The sequence below is a fragment of the Limulus polyphemus genome, unplaced genomic scaffold (assembly GCF_000517525.1).
Source record: "Limulus polyphemus unplaced genomic scaffold, Limulus_polyphemus-2.1.2 Scaffold302, whole genome shotgun sequence".
NCBI classification, from domain to species: domain Eukaryota; kingdom Metazoa; phylum Arthropoda; class Merostomata; order Xiphosura; family Limulidae; genus Limulus; species Limulus polyphemus.
The window spans coordinates 495022-512032 of NW_013665912.1; the positions used below are offsets into that span (position 1 = coordinate 495022).

The following is a 17011-nucleotide window of genomic DNA, read 5'->3' on the forward strand; positions in this document are numbered from 1 at the left end:
GTTAAACTTATATTATAATTTTTCTTCATTACCCATTCAAGCCGTCTCCAGCCATTCATAGGTAAATGTTTTATTGTAGTTTGTACTAGTAGTAGTAGTAGGTTAGTTTAATAAAAATTAGCAAAATTTTGGAAAACATGAAACCATACTTGCACTAAGCTTTATAACTGATTCAGAAACTTATAATTTGATATTTCAATGTTTCAAAATTATAATTTTTAGTGGTTATAACAAAATTTACAGTGATCAAGGAAGGCTACAAGTTACAACATGAGACTAAAGACTAATGGTTTGGCTGGCTGCAACATAACAAAAATTCCTCTTATGTTGCAATCTTGTGCCAACCAGTTAATTGCACATTTCATCAAGATCACTGAATTAATGCTTTGGATGGCTTGAAGCAACTTTCTGTTATACAATATGATAACTGCTTTTTGCAGCAATCAGGCTGTTGTTTAAGGGCCACCTATTCTTACACAGCCAGATTGGTCCACCTTTAATAAAAAAATAACAATAAAAAGATTGGTTTTTTGATACAATTTAGCTTTTAAACTGTTTGTAAGTTTTTAAGAAAAGTAGTATTCTTATAATGCAAGCTGTACATTTATTCATAAAGAAGTGTTCAGGTACAACATAATAGCACAACTAAGTTTATAGTACAACCAGTCTGAACCAATCAGATTGCTTAACATATGTGAGCTGACAGATGTATGAGATGAGACTACAGCTAGCTACTGTGCAAAATGCCACATATTCTTGTGTAGCACCCAGATTATATAAGATGCAAACATTTTCATCTCTAGTAGTGAACTGCAATTTGATATGTAATTGTTTAATTTGACATGGTAATGCAGTGGATTTAGTACACTTTGACAGAAGATTTTTGATAAAGTGCTATGTAAGAAACTTGTTAGGTTATTATTTAGGGATAGGTTGAAATCTCTTGACATGTTTTCATTGTAGAGGTGAAGTGCTCTGCAGGACACTGTTGAGGTTTTCAAAATTACAAGAGGTGTGGAATTGATAAATCCAGGTGATGTTTTAATAAAATAATTTTGCAGGCAATAAGATTAAGTTGACTGAAGTTTGAGTTAAGGAAAACTTGGACTCCAGTTAAGGCAGTGTTACTTGCAATTTGTATGGTGGTTGTCCTATGGAAATTTGCCTTGAGATGTGGTAGAAGCTGCAACACTAAAAAGAGTTCAAGAAAAGATTGGATGAGTAGTTTTAATGTCATGGCTGAATATGGGAAAAGTGGTTTCTGTATGTAGTTTGGAGGAGGGTGTTAGTAGAAACATGGGATAGCATACATGGGCAAAGTGGTCTCTTGCTATCCTGTGGAAGTAAAGTGGAAGTCATTGCTAATTATAGGACTGAGAGATTTTCAAGGAGTTCAAGTTGTACTCAGCAACTTCCTGAAGAGTTAGGTTTGAATTTTGTTTGTCCTTCAGAAAGATGCTGGGTGGGTGGAAGGGAGTAATTGTACATCCAATTTCTCGGTGGGCAAAATTTGATAATATACAGAAAACACTATACCTACATCTTGATTACATTTTTTTGCAAGTTTTATTTTCACATCATTTTGTCAAATGTTTTTATTCAAGTTACACATACTTATGTGTTGTTTGTATCAAGCCTTGAATTGGCATCCTTCCTGATACGAGTCCTGATACGATTTTTACATTGTATTATCTGGTTGCACTCCTTTCTGTGTCTGTCTCCACATGGTTGATTGGGATTTCTCTGGACTTCTCTTACATTCCTGGTATACATATTTCTTGTAAGTTATTTCCCTTCTTTTTATGCATCTGTTTTTTCTTGGACAGATTTGTGAAGACCTTGGGTTGGAGCTTCATGCAAACAATGGTACATTTCATATGAATGGAGAAGTTCTGACCACCTTCTTTTTATCTTTCTGGTGGGTGGTTAGTTAGTTTTGTATGTCCTACAGATGCTATTGTTGTTATTACATGGCTTCTGTTATGTTCAAAATGATTCTTGATGTTTGTTCCCTTCCAGAGGATGTAAAATGCACATGCCACTTGTACTGTACTTTTGGGTAATATGCGTCTCATTGATTGTTGCATGTTTGATTCATGTGTTCTGTTCTCTACTTTTCATCATTGTGATATTTCTAGAACATTGGAATACATAAATCTGTATTTAAATACTGCATTTTTGGTGTAAAATGGAAAAAAAATTTTTTTACATCAGTCCCTCATTTCTCCCCACATCCATCACCTGGAGTGTGGATTCAGTTGTTGTCTGGAGTGTTGGTATCAAAGTACATTGGAAATATGCAAATAATACTCATACAAGAAGCACAAATAATGAGTAATTACAGCTAATTGGTTAATTTATCATTATCTCAATACATTATTACTAAAAATGTAAAAGAAAATTGAAGATGTAGAATGCACTATGATTTTATATTTGCTTTTAAACAGAATAGCACACTTTGTTTTTATGTTACCTTAAGTTTACTGATGTACAATTGTAAAATATTGTTTCAAATGTCATATATTTCTTCCCACAATTTAGCAAAGTTGTTTAGTTGCTCTTTTACTTTCTTAGTCTTCATATAAGCCCATTTAGATTTAATAATACTTATATCAGGATTTTGCACAGGCCAAGCCACAGTTGTGTGTGTTCCTTCAGCCTCTTTTTTTTCCTTTGAGGTATTATTTTATCATACTTACTACATACTTGGTATCACTGTTGCTGGAAGATGGATCCCCTCCCCATCAGGTCTTGTTTCTGAGGAAATGACATGATGAATAAGAACCTGTTCTACTTGTGAGCAGTCAGGATGCCATCAGTTTTACATAATTCTTCAATACCATTGACTTAGATGCTTCACTGTAGATGTTGTATACAGAACCTTGTCCCATTCTCCTCTCTGCTATTGAACAAACTGTTGTTTGCTGTAAACAAATTTAATTTAGATTCATCTTTAACAAGTACTCTTCTCTAGCTTTACTTATCCCATTGTTTGATGTCTGATTGCCATTCCAATCATTTAATTTAGTTGTCTCTCTTACACAGTGGTTTTTAAACAGCTACACGTCCATTGAGGCCACTTTGTGCTAATATGTATCTTACTATTCTGTAGATAACATTTGTACCTGTATACAGTTGGGTCATTGGTATGTATATTTTAAAGTGAATAAAGAAAAGGTATTTTGAAGAAGTCTGTTTTATCTACATTTAAATTATGTAATAAAATATTGCTGCTAAATTAAAAATGCTATAGTTTCTTGCTATGTGCATCACCCATTATTTTGTTATTTTTAAATCAAACCATCACATGTATAATCATGTGTTTTTAGGGTAATTCACTTAACTGGCATATGTTACAGCCACAGAAAAATATTAATACAACTGAATGTCATATGGTTACATCTTATTGCATAACTGCTGTTAATTTTATGATATGGTAATTGATATGCTTGGTAGTGTAAATTTTGTGCTTCATTGTATATAGGTTTCCTTTAAATTGGTATCTTGTAAATATAATAGTTACTAATTTTCAACTATGTAATAAAATTATGAATTAATTATTAATTTTTATATCTGAAAATGTATGCTGTGATTTATGGATTTAAGTATGTTATGAAATATTGGACTTGACTGTTACGTTTTATTGATCATATCAGAGAACAATGCCAGTAGAAAAAACTAAGGCTTGAATAACCCTGTTGATAGATATGCTTTTAAAACATTTATGTACTAAGCACATGCTGATGTAGGTTGTTTATTTATAATATTTTATTTGTTTTACAGATTTTTTGAGTCGTTACATATGGAGTATGTACCATCATCATTATCGACATTCAAGTTCATCAACTTTATCAAATGTGTAAGTTATGCATGTTGAACAGATTGTAATTAAGTCTCTTGAGGAAAATCTGAACTCTTAAGTTTAAATATAGCATATTTGAATATTAAGAAAATGAATCTATTTAATGCCTTTGTCAGATATAAAAGACTGTTTAGTGTAGATAGTATTATTAATTTATTTATTTTGTGTTTGTAATTCATTGATGTCGAGGCTGTCAAATGTTGGGTTTGCAATCCTTTTAATTTCAAGGCTATGGAGATTTCTAGAAGGCCTAAGTGATGAGTGGAGAGAGAGTAAAAAGTAAAGTCATGGGAAAAAGAAATTTAGTGAGAGAAAAGTTAAAAATGAAAAGTTAACCGTTTTTGGAGTGAAAAGCATAATGGTTGATATGTTAGAGGTTAATAAATTGAAAGAAATAAGGAGAATAATTTGTCTTGTCAAAGGGAGTTCTAAACTAATTGAACCCGCCTGTGTGGACCTTGATGAAAGGAGATGATTATTGGAAGTACAGGATACAACTGCAGTAGCTCACGCGACAGCATAAGTGAATTATATACGGATACTATTGTGATACAAATAGAGAAAAATAGTTCAGCTTGTCAACCGAATTGTAAAGCAATTGAATAGGCCTAAGTGGGCTTTTGACAAGAAGAAGAAAACTGTATAATGTTTAAGATACAACTATGATTGCCGAAGTGTAAAGAATTTTGTACATACATTTAACTTGTTTTGAAAATATATATTATTTTAAAAAACAAGTGGAGTGTGTGTGCTGTTTGTTTATTGTTGAATTCATTTACGACAAACCTTAGACACCTACTCTAGAAGAATCCTTAGCCCAACACACCCATACTTTTATATGTGCTACTAAAAAGTAAGTTTCTGACAGACTTAATTTTCATTTTAAGCAACATATTCTCTCTTGATTCACTAACATACTCTTGACTTCTAAGTCAGTTGTCCTAAATGATTCTATCATACACACTTAAAAAATTTAACTTTTATTTTAAACTTTCACATTATTTTTGTTTGACTTGTGATGCCTATTCAGCAAACTTGTTTTACATAATTATACAGAGTAATCAACAAATATATTTATTGTAGAACAACCCTGAAACTTAAAACTTGTAAACAATTTTCAAAATAAAGTTAAACTAAAAAACTTGATATTCATTGAAGAGGTTCTAGAGGTTTTATAAATGAATTGTGAAAACTGTAAGATGAACAAAACTATTTTTTTTATATCTTAATTTGAAACCACATTGAATTCAGTATAGTCAGTTTTGTGTCAGACTCTGACTCCATAAATTCACAGTCAGGTCTTTAGTAAAAATACTTAATTAAAAAAATCTGATTCTTTGTGTACAATGTTCTAATGTTAACTAAATGCTTGCCAAATTTCATGAAGATACACTAACTACATTAAAAGTTATAATACGTATAGTTTCATGGTCACATGGTGGTTACAAGGTTGGTCAAAAGTCCAAGAGAGGGTGAATGTGTGACTTAATTTACAAACTAGTCCTATTCATCAACCCTGTTTGATAATCACAAAGTACAGTTTTTATTATTATCATTATTACAAATATACAAGTTCATGTATTGTTTTTTGCATCCTTTTTTAAACTTTACAATGATTTATTTTCTCCAACTTTACCAAGAAAATATTCTCATTAAAATGTCTGTACATCTTTGCATAGTGGTGGATAAGTCATTCGTACTGTCAAGGTAGTGCTCTGAAGCTAGTGGTAATGTTAGTAGAATTAAGGGTGTATTTGTAGATATACTGATTAAATGGGAGAAAATATTAGGTGCCACAAAGAAAGTTTTAGTCACCATAGTGACCTAAAGCCCAGGACTTGTCGAGACCTCCTCTATGGTCTCATTTTATAGTGGTATTTTATGTTTACTCATTTCTTCAAGGATTATTCTGGTGCTGTGATATTAATGTTAGGGGCTGCTGGTGATCAGAGAATTTGGCACTATGCAATGAAAAGTTTACCATCATGATGCAATATGACTAATATTCAATTCAACTATTTCTAAATCTTAATTTTAATATTCTGAGTTAAAGAACTTTCAGTAACGTCAGGGGTGTTGAGAGCCAGCCCAAGCCTCAGGGTCAGTAATATCGTCATGCCCCCCCCCCCTTCATTCTAATTATTAACTTTTGCTGATTTTTCATAAAATAAATATAGGTGACAAATTTTTTCATGAATCCATGAAAAAGCAGTAGCCATTTTAGCTAATTAAGTAGTATGCATTTCTAGTGAGCTTTGGAATATCCTAATGCCGTGCCTCCCTTGACCCCTCTCGTCAGCCCTGAGTAACGTAGTGCAATATAAACATTTGTTATTTTCACTGTAATATTGAAATACTGCTAATTTTGATATCTATGTTATGTTCTGGTTTCGTATCTGCAAATATGTAGAAAAAACACTAATAAGGGAAAACTGATATGTATAACTTTTTAATGAAGTCATTTCTTGAAGTGAATGTTGTAATAAGAACATACCACATGGAATGCTCAGACAGAAACCATCTTATAATGGCTGGAGACGGCTTAAATGGGTAATGAAGAAAAACTTTAATATAAGTTTAACATGACAGCAAATGTACAACGTTTCGACAAGGTTCAGGTTCAATACAGACTTGAATATGAGAAATACCACTGACTAATGTTAATTGTACAAGCATTCTTCCTATATGTGACTAATTATTTCAGCTTGTCATGTGCTTTGTAAATCGTACAAATGTTGACCATTAAATAGAGGAAAAGTAGGGAGGTCAACTAAAAGAACTTTAAGATCTCTCCATCATGACAAATAGCCACCAATATAGCTAATAGTTATGATGTAAGATATATTTGAATTGCATTTCAAAATAAATATATTAATTCATATTTAAGTATCAAACATACACAGTTATCTATATAAAAACATCTCTTTTTTTCTTTCATTAGTACTCACATAATTACCTAAAACTTAAAAAGTTACACGTTGTTCTTTGCAAAACTGTATAGGTTAATCTCAGTAAAATGTTCAATAACCAGTTTTTTGATGAGTACATTTTTCAGACCTTTTCTGTAGAACTGAAACTAAGCTTAAAATTTAAATTTTATTTATGGACTCTTGTAGTGACTCATGGGTTGTGTTAACAGACGACAAGTCTACTTTTATTGGGTGGCATCCAGAACCAGAATTTCCTTATGAGCATACCAAGGTAAGGTGAAGAAATTAGATAAGTAGGTACGGTAGATAATTGTATTCTTTTTTTGCATTTAATTCCTATAGATAATATTTTTGAAAAACATTTAGATGTATGCCAAAGTGATCAAGAATAAGTAGCTGATTCTTAATAATAATTTTAAAAGGAATTTGCAAAATTTTATTAGGGGGAAAAGTAATACAGCTAATTACATCCAAATTCTGTGTTGATGTTTGTATCAGGTTTTGTTGCAGAATCTGATAAAAGCTCAAGCACAAACATTACATTTCATCTATCTCAAGAGGAGTTTAATTAAAATTTTCTAAGCAATTTCAGGGATGATTAAAAAAGGATCCCAGTATTTCTGTTAAAATTTATTTTTTTATGATGTTACATGGTTATATTTTTAGATCCAAGTGATTGAGTTCTGTGAATTGATATTTGCTTGTGAGGCTGAGTATAATAAGGTTTATTCCAATAATGTTATTGTACATTTGCAGTTTAAGCATCTGTATCTTCCAGTTTTTAGTTGCAGGGCAAACATGGCCATAGCCAATATGTTAAATTGGAAAGTGAGTGTTAATTTTGACAAAGTAAGTGAGTATGTGATGGGTTTAGAGCAATATGCTTTTCTAAGGTACCATGCCAACTATCACTTTTAGATTGGAGTAGATCCTTATTTGCCTTAAATGATATTAATTAATAGGATATATAAAAAAAACTTTATTCAACTATCAAGCCAATGCTGTATGGTAGATGCTAGTCAAAGAACAAGCTTCACTAGTTTTAACATTTACATTGGAAGATTTGGCTTGCCCTCTGGTAGGGTCTCATTTGTAAATTAGGTAGCCACCACCTCTAGGCTATATACAATAAATAACATGTAAAGGGTACAGAAAAAACTGTGTAACTTGAGTTCACATAATAACTTAATAAAAATTACAGTTAAAACTTAAAGCAGAAACTTCTTGTGAATTAACTAGAAATGTAGGTTAAATTTAATAAAAGTAACAATCTTAGATTTTATAATCAGATTTAATTAAATATACCAATAGGTATAATATTGTAGAAATAATATTTGGTATATAACCTGTGCTCTAGAGTATAAATAAACACCATACTAGAAGATAGTTTATAAATATTTCATTTGGTTCTGATTTTCTTTTATTTTCTCCGAAGTTACAAGAGTAGTCACTGCATATATGATCTTGGCAAGAATAGATGCCTATTGAGACAAATTTCATGCCATGTTGCACCTCTCATTTTTAGTCATTTTGTTGGTTTTTCACCTTTGTGAGAGATATCTTTTGATACTCTTTAAAAACTTAATTACTTCCCCTGTCTGCCCTATTAGGACATCTAAAAATGGGGTAGGTGTCAGGTATTTTTGAAAACTATTACACATTATGGCTGTTGTGAAAGTTTTCCTGTACTCTGATGAATGGCCAAATTGCTGTCAAAGTGTAATGTCATGTGAAAGCAACCTCTTGTGCTTGTTATTATGTCATCCACCAAAAGCTCGTCTGATTTTGGCATGGAAATGAGGATTTTGAAGTTTTTATAGATTGTGTCTTTTTCTGAGGTTGAATTCTTTCCATCATATTTCAAGTTTTGGTTTGATATTCATCATAACCAAGTCATGATCACTGCCAATCTCTGTTTTAAGGAAGAGCAGGACTTAGCTTTGTTTATGCTGAACTGAAAGCTTTTTGTCATCAGAATGCAATCAATTTTGTTTGTGGTCACCCCATATGATGCATGGTTTTTGAGAGTACAGTGAATTGGCTATAGTGAAGAGACAGTACATTGCAAATTCCGGTAGTCATAATACACAATCATTTCACTTGTTTGGTGCTAACCATTGTTTTAAACCATTCCCAGAAATGAATTTAATTTTTGAAACAAATCAATATTTCTGAGACTTCATTGCTTCACACATCATTTTATGTTTAAAGTTACTTCTTCTCTGTACTACTTAAACTATTTCTTATCTTAATTTCCAAGTAAATAATGTCATGTGTTAAAGGTTCTTATACTATTTAACTGTGTATTAACATTCTCATGTGCTTGCATTGGGTTCCTGTGGAGCCTTAAAAGTCGTAAAATGTTTTTTGTATTTAGATCTTAAAATATTGCTGAAGCTCTTAATCCTTTCAGTGCTATCTCTGTATGAGATATGGCAGTTAGTGAAAATGCTATCACCATGTAACATACATGTTTATTTTTCTTGCCACTCTTTGAGTTCATATTGGTGCTCTGGTATGGTAACTAGTTTACATATGTAGCCAGCTCAGTTATACATAGAATATAATGGTGGGAGAACCTAGTATGTTACAAGGTTGTCGCAAATGAAAGCTGCCAATGACAGATGATGACATAAGCAAAGTTTTGAAGGATATGAGTGACACATCCAATGTGAATGAGCATGTTGAAGACCTGTTAGGGTTTTGTCAAGGAGTGATGAAGAATTTGAAATATCAAAATTCCACTGACAAAGTCCAAGTGAAGAAAGTGAGGACAGTGTTGGTGAAGGCACTACCTCATGGCTTCCTCTCCCTTGCTATGTATGGAGTGGGGGCCCAGTATGGCTATGGTCATTTGATAAATTTATCCCATGTACCTGATTTTGATGCTTCTAGTTTTGGAATATAACAGGACAGTGAAGTAAGTGAAGAGCCGGTTGAATTAAAATATTTCGAGACATTTTTTGATGAAACTTTGATGAACCATATCGTGCGCAAAACAAACAGATATTATCAGTATTGTGCTGAAAAAATTACTATGTCCACTAATTCAACAATGTATAAGTGGAAAGATACAGATGTTAGTGAACTTAGGTTTTTTTTTTCTTTCATTTGTAATGCTTGTGCCACACATAGTCTGAAAGATTATTGGTCATTGGATCCAGTACTTAATGCAAAAATATTTGGCCAGTACATGAGTAGAGACTGCTTTCAGTTGCTTTTTCAGTTCCTTCATTTTGCAGACAATGAAGATCAAGATGAGGAGGACAAACTATTCAAAATAAAGTATGTTCTTTTATATCTGAAATACAAATATGCAGCAGTGTTCAAGTCATTTCAGAAACTGGTTGTGATGAATCTTTGGTCTTGTTCGAAGGTCCCTTAGGATTTTATCAGTATATTCCATCCAAATATACATTGTTTTGGAATCACACCTTTTGTGTTGTATGACTAAAACTGGGTGTATCTTATATATGATAGGGTATACAGGAAAATCATCATACATACCAAAGAATTGCCCACTAGGTTTATCCAGCACAGTGGTAATAAAACTGATGGAAAAATATATTGGCCAGGGTCATATACTATGTACCAATAACTTGTATGCCAACCCTGATCTGTATAAGTATCTGTAAGCAAATAAAACTGATTCATGTGGTACAGTGAGGCAAAATAGAGAACATATGCAAGTTTTTCCTTCTAAAATGAAATCAGGTGAATGTTACTTTGTGAACTCGACCAAAATAACGGTGATAAAGTGGCATGACAAGCGAGATGTATGCCTGTTGTCAACTGTGCATGGAGGATGAATGGATGACAGTGGAAAGAAGGACAGGAAAGGTGGGCAGAAAATAGTGATACCAGTGGCAGTGCTAGATTATGTACATAACATGCGTCTTATTGACAAAGCTGACATAATGATTTGGGGATGTTGAGTGCATAGGAAAATGCATGAAATGATACAAGAAAATTTTCTTTCATATGTTGGGCATCAGTTTATTGTGAAAGACTATACCTTCAGTAGTGTGACAGATCATGAGACAAGTATGGTTCAAAGGATTTGCATAAAAAAGATGTGTCATGGTGAACCATGTCTGGACTTACAGGAAGACACTTTTGTAAGAAACTGCCACCAACAGCAAATTAAAGAACCAGCAAAGAGTGTGTTAGGTTTGCTTACTCACAATGAAAAAACCACATAAGCGAAGAGATACAAGGTTCTGGTGCCGAGAATGTGATGTGGCTCTGTGTTTTAAATATTGTTTCAAAGACATTTAAAAACTACTAAATAGTGACATAAGTGTAAATATTAGAATTAATTTTTTTTTTTTTTTTTTTTTAAGTTTTATCACTTTTCAACAAATACTGTTGGGGTAGGTCATGGGGGTGTAACACTGAAAGGCTTAAAAAATCTGAAATCAGTCACAGGTCAAGACAAAATCTTCAAGCTCTCAGTAAATATATATTCAAGAGTAACAAAAAATAACATACCGTGTTAGTATATGAGAAACACGTGTTGCTGTCAAACACATTTGTGTTCATAGCAAATGCAGTGAAGGTTAAATAAGTTTTAAGAGGTTATTTTTTGGTCAATTTTCTGTGATTTTCAAAGGATTGGCCTTAAATGGTCAGTTGACAGCTGCAGAAACCATGTTGGTTACAAGCTTAGCTATTTTAAAAACATTTCTTAGGCTCTCAGACATGACATGCAAACTGCAATGTTTTTGTTTTTTGATTTATGCCTATTTGAAACATAACTTAGCATAAATAGGACATACCAAGTTTTAAATAATGGAAAGTTTTGTTCAGTGCCTACAAATCAAGTTTTTAATGCTCAGAAAATTGATTTAAAAAATGTAAATATAAATATTCAAAAGTTTGTTAGTGTGTTGGCATCATCCTACAGTGATACATGTATATAGGTTTACCTAGTTAAAAAGATTTGAAAGGTCTCCAAAAGTGTGTAATAAACAAGAACCAATGATTTTTATATATCTTTAATTCTTAACTTTTAAATACCTGTTGTCTTTGATTTTTTATAAATGTCATGTGTATTGATGATGTTAGTTTTCAAAAATGAGGATGGACTGTACTTTTTCTCTTATATTTTAGCCACTACCGCAATTAAGGCAAGAACTAAAAGAGGTGAGTTATATACATTTTTGATTGTAATGTCACATACAATTTTGTAAGTTTACTGTTAAAAATTACGTATAGGTGCTTTCACCATCTTGTAGTGAAACTCAGTAGTATTAGGTTTTAAATTTAATTTCAGTTCACTCTTGTGTTCCGCTTCTTTATTTAAGGTTTCACTTTATTACTAACACAAATGATAAGTAGTCTGTCAGAATTTAACAATGTATATATTTTTTTTTTTTTTTTTTTTTGCCAATTGTCAAAATAAAAAACCTTTTTGTTATATATCTTAATTGTATAAATATATACTATGTTGTTGTTGGGATTAGGATTCTTCTACAGTAGGTGTCTGTGACTTTTTAGTGATAAATAAACAGCATGAACTTCACTTGTTTTAAAAATAATATATATATATTTGGAACAAGTTAAACATATGTACAACAAATTATTCAACACTATAGGTATTATAGGCATATTGTAAACACTATATATGTAGTTCTCTCCTTCTTGTCAAATATCCACTTAGGACTATTCAATTAATTTAGAATTTCAGTTGACAAGATAAACTATCTTCTCTATTTCTATCGCACTAGTATTCTCTATGATTCACTTACAATTGTGGTGCGAGTTACTGTAATCGTTTGGTCTTCTTTCTTTTGAAGATCCTATGTTCCTTTTGTTAAAGTGCATTCAGGCTGATTCAATTACTTTAGAACCATGCTTTGACAGAAGAAATGATTTTTCTTATCTCCGTTTCTACCGTTAATCTTGCTCTAATATTGTACTAGCAAAAAACAATTGATATTTATTTAGGAGGTTTTAGGGATTATGCTAATGAAATTTGAAAATTTTCAGGTAAAGAAAAGTATTTTTAACCTTAACATGAAAATCACTTTGCACTTAGAACAGTCAACATTCTAACACCATATAATTACGGATAAAGTTTTAGTAAAAATACTTAATTAAAAATGCTGATTTTTTGTTTACAAAAGACTTTGAGTGTTTACTGAAAGTTTACCAAATTTTGTGAAGATACATTAACCCTATTGCTATGGGTATTCTTTACTGTGCATGACACAAGGTTTTAGTGTCTTACATTCAAAATTTTATTATACTACTTTTTGTTTATGTTATACCAATTATTATAGCATAAAATTTTAGCTAATAATCCATATTTTAATGGTATATAAGTTTTAAATTCTTAATTCTACAAAGCAATATTTTAAAAAATTCTGAATTTTTCCTAATGTAACATCCATGACACATTTTCTCTTAACATTTCATCTTCCCTATTTTATGTACCACCCCTTGAAAAAGTACAAAATTAAATGTAAATTACTCTATAAAATTGTCATTGATCAGACAAACCATAATTTTTATAGTTTTTGATTTTGTTTGGTTACAGAGATATGGAATAGAAAATCAAACCCCTTCTGCCACACCCACCAGTCACATCCTCTTTTTCAGGATTTGTTAATATTTCTCTCTTACATGTTATTATATATTACAATAGAAAGTCAAGGGTTTCATCTGTAAAATAACGTATTGTATAACATTATGTTCTGAATGGTTAAATGTCAGTTTCACTCAGAGTAACAACATTGTTCCCTTGAGAAAGTTAATGACCCTTGTCGCATAGTTAGAAAACCAGAAAAACTTTGATTGGTAAGGGAATTTGTCTACTTTTTGCATGTTATTAGTCTATATTGTTTGGTGCATTATTTAATTAGATAGAAATTATTAAAAAATTAGGAATTGACCGATCCTATTTGAGATAGGGTAGAGAAAGTAACAGATAAACTATAATGTTTTATTAGAAAGAGAATGTTTGAAATGCATTTAGGAGGTATTAGGGATTACGTAAAAGAAATTTGAGATGAGAAAAAGTATTTTTAATTTTAACATGAAAAGCTACTTTGCACAAGGACTATTCAAAACAAATACTCAACATATTCATATGATTTTTTGTATGTGAAAGACTTGTAATATTAACTGAAAGACTGCCAAATTTGGTGAAGATATACACACTATATTGAAAGTTAGAAGTATTAAATCTATAAAGACTAAATGAGCACAAAGAGGTCACATGTTTGGTCAAATTGAGAGAGTTAAGTACTTTCAGAGTCATAGTATGTATACCACTATGGTTACAAGGTCATGTAAAATACATGAACTATTGCGATAGGGTTAAGAACTGCTTCAGATCTATGCTGTTGCAATTATTTCTTCTGTACCGACTTGAGTGCTTTCTTTTCATAAAGCAGGTTACAAGTTTTGCAGCTCTCTTTTGCAGACTATTGATATCCACTCCAGTAAAATCTTTAATATACTCATTCAAAATCTTAACAGTGAGGTGTCTAGCTGTTGGACAAATGTGAACAACATGACTAAGTGAACAGGAAATAATAATGATACTAGGATATTTATACAATTAAACTTGCTTATTGAATTACAAATTACAGTGTGTCATAAGCCTGAGTAAAGTATAGTAAAGAAGCATTGAGTACGTGATGCTATAATTTGTAATGTGGCTTAACAGTGTGGTATTCTAAGGATTAATCAAGCACATAGTTATCTGATCTTTACAAAAACAAGAGATTCATGGAAGGGCAGTTTTAGTGAGTTTTTGCAGTTGAAATTAAGTTGAACAAGAATAAACACTTTTACTCATTGCACTTCAAAAATTGGATGATCATATTAGTGATAACTATTGCATTAACTGTTATCAAAACACAAAAAAGTAAATGGAACAACACTTTAAACAAAAGAAAGTGAAAATAAACTTTACTTGAAATTAAGCTCAAATCGATTGACTGATAAACTAAAATATAAAAAGGCACATTATAATAGGAATGATTATCAGAAAACACACAAAAAAGTTTGGACTTCCACAACAAATCTTAATTCTTTCAAGTCAGAAGTGAATCTGGTTGAAAATGCTAAAACTGCTCTCTCATTTCACAGTCTTTATGTATCCAATGAAAAATTGGATCTCAAATATCCAGAGGCATCTCTGCTACATGTGGCAGCCTCTGAGCATCCCACGTACACAAGTTAATGCAGGATACAATACAGCTTTCTCATATAACAGTAAGTTGTTTCTGTAACTAAACCTATATACAGGAAGTGACACCTTGATTAGAGTTGATATGTTATAAACTTATAGCTTTATGAAAAAATTATATTTTGTGAATGGGAAATACCATGGGAGATTCAGAAAAGAAATATATGTGATATTTGCATGTAACAACAGTCAATTTATCCCTATCTGTTTAAATTCTGAACATTTTTGTTCAACTACGCTAGTTTTTTTATGCACAGACATTGATTTAACCATCGTTGCTTGTCTTCTGACAGGGTTTGTATATCTACATAATTTTTGAGATAACAGCAAAGCCCTTGTAAAACAATTTACCGTAAGTAAGTTAGTAGACTTGGCTTTACACCATTAATTGTTTTGATGAGCTGAAAATAAATACAGAATGTTACTGTGGACAGTGAAAACCAAAAGTATTTTATCATTGTAATACTTTGATATTTTGAAGTAACTGGTCGTTAAATTTTAGGTAACAAAAAATACCAGTTTTTTTAAAACCCTGGTGTCCTCTAAAAGGACTGCCTACTTCCTGATATTGGATTATTACTCTCATAAATTTGTATTTCCTGTTAAAATGTTGAGCTTATGGCATGAAGAATTTGTTCAAATTGATGTTGTGTACATATTGTTTGTGAAGAATTTTTTATAAAGTTTATTGTTTCCTTTTCAGGGAGATTCTGTATTGAAAATACAATATCGGCTTGAAGAAAAGAACCGTTTTCGACCTGATGGACCAACAGATAAGGAACTTCAGAAATTAACATACACAACAAAACACCGTTGGGCAAAAAAGTAAGAGTTTTAAATATTTATGTTATTAGTCTTTTAGTATACCAAAGAGTTAAGAGGTTATCACTTAAAGTAGTACCAATTTGGGATTGAAACTGTTTACAGCAGTGGGAGTTTTCCTTCAATAGACAGTTTTCTATGTTGTTGTTTTTTTGTATATAGTGAAAAACTATTAGGGATGTTAATTTACTCAATGTGAAAATGCATATGTGATTGTGAAACTATTTTTGTTTGCACTTTCATATTGGATCACTAGAAGGCAAAAGTAATTTGCATTTCCAGTCAGTCTAATATAGAGGTTTTACATACCTTTATTTTTGTTGAGTGTATTGCTTTCAGTTAACCTATGCAGATCTCTGTTCAACATTTTGTTACATTGAAATGTTGATACTCTTGAGTCATGGATATGAAATAAACCTAATTTGTAAAGATATGCTGACCTCTTTAATGTGTGTGTGGAATGTCAACACGTTTGTCTGCCACAGGTTGTGAAATTAACTTACTGCACATCTCAAGTCCAATCAATAACCATGGTCTTATTTATTCAGCTAAATGGGTAACTTATGTAAGGACCTTTAGCATCATTACTATGCTAATGATGTGGCTAGTGATGTTCTAGAAGTAATTACATTGAGGTAATTAACAATCATTAAAAATACCAACTCTACAGGTGTTTTTCTGTAGCCTTAAGTAATAAGTTGGAGACAGGAAATAGTATATCCATGTGGCTGTTCATACTTGTGTTGGTGTAGCACACTGTGTACTCTTTCTCAAGTTTATGTCCTCATGGGTAAGCAAATCAACACCCTTTACACTTTACCCTCAGAGTACAAGACAGTGAGACAAAGACTGAGTTCCATGTTCAAGTCATTTTTAAGATCTTCATTTAACCTGGCTTCAGATCTTTTGAAGGTATTATGATTTTTTACTATTGTATTTTTCACATTTGTACTGATTAGGTGTTTATAATCTCTATGATTCAAGAATAACCACATATTATTTCAGCAAAATCATATGTAGAGGCATGCCTAGGCTAACTGTCTAACATCAAGTAAAAAATGTAGGTTTCAGAAATCTCCTTTTTCATAGTTCTGTTATGACCTTACCCTCTCTGCAAATTTGATGTTAATTAATATTAATAGAATTATATTTTGGTTATCCACAACAACTAGTGGTTTCCAGTTTTTTCACAGCATC

General features: G+C 31.6%; 1 protein-coding gene across 2 annotated transcripts in view; it reads left to right on the top strand.

The window, feature by feature from the left end:
- The window catches only part of LOC106457201 (39S ribosomal protein L42, mitochondrial-like), a 19875-nt gene that overhangs the window by 1365 nt on the left and 1499 nt on the right, over positions 1–17011 (top strand). Inside the window, exons 2-5 of one of the 2 annotated variants that reach the window (XM_013916595.2) lie at positions 3784–3859; positions 6979–7063; positions 11905–11937; positions 15696–15817. In XM_013916595.2, coding sequence (XP_013772049.1) covers positions 3784–3859; positions 6979–7063; positions 11905–11937; positions 15696–15817 — 316 coding nt within the window. Of the gene's footprint in view, positions 1–3783; positions 3860–6978; positions 7064–11904; positions 11938–15695; positions 15824–17011 lie in introns of both variants that reach the window. The other variant, XM_022383036.1, reaches the window with a different exon arrangement.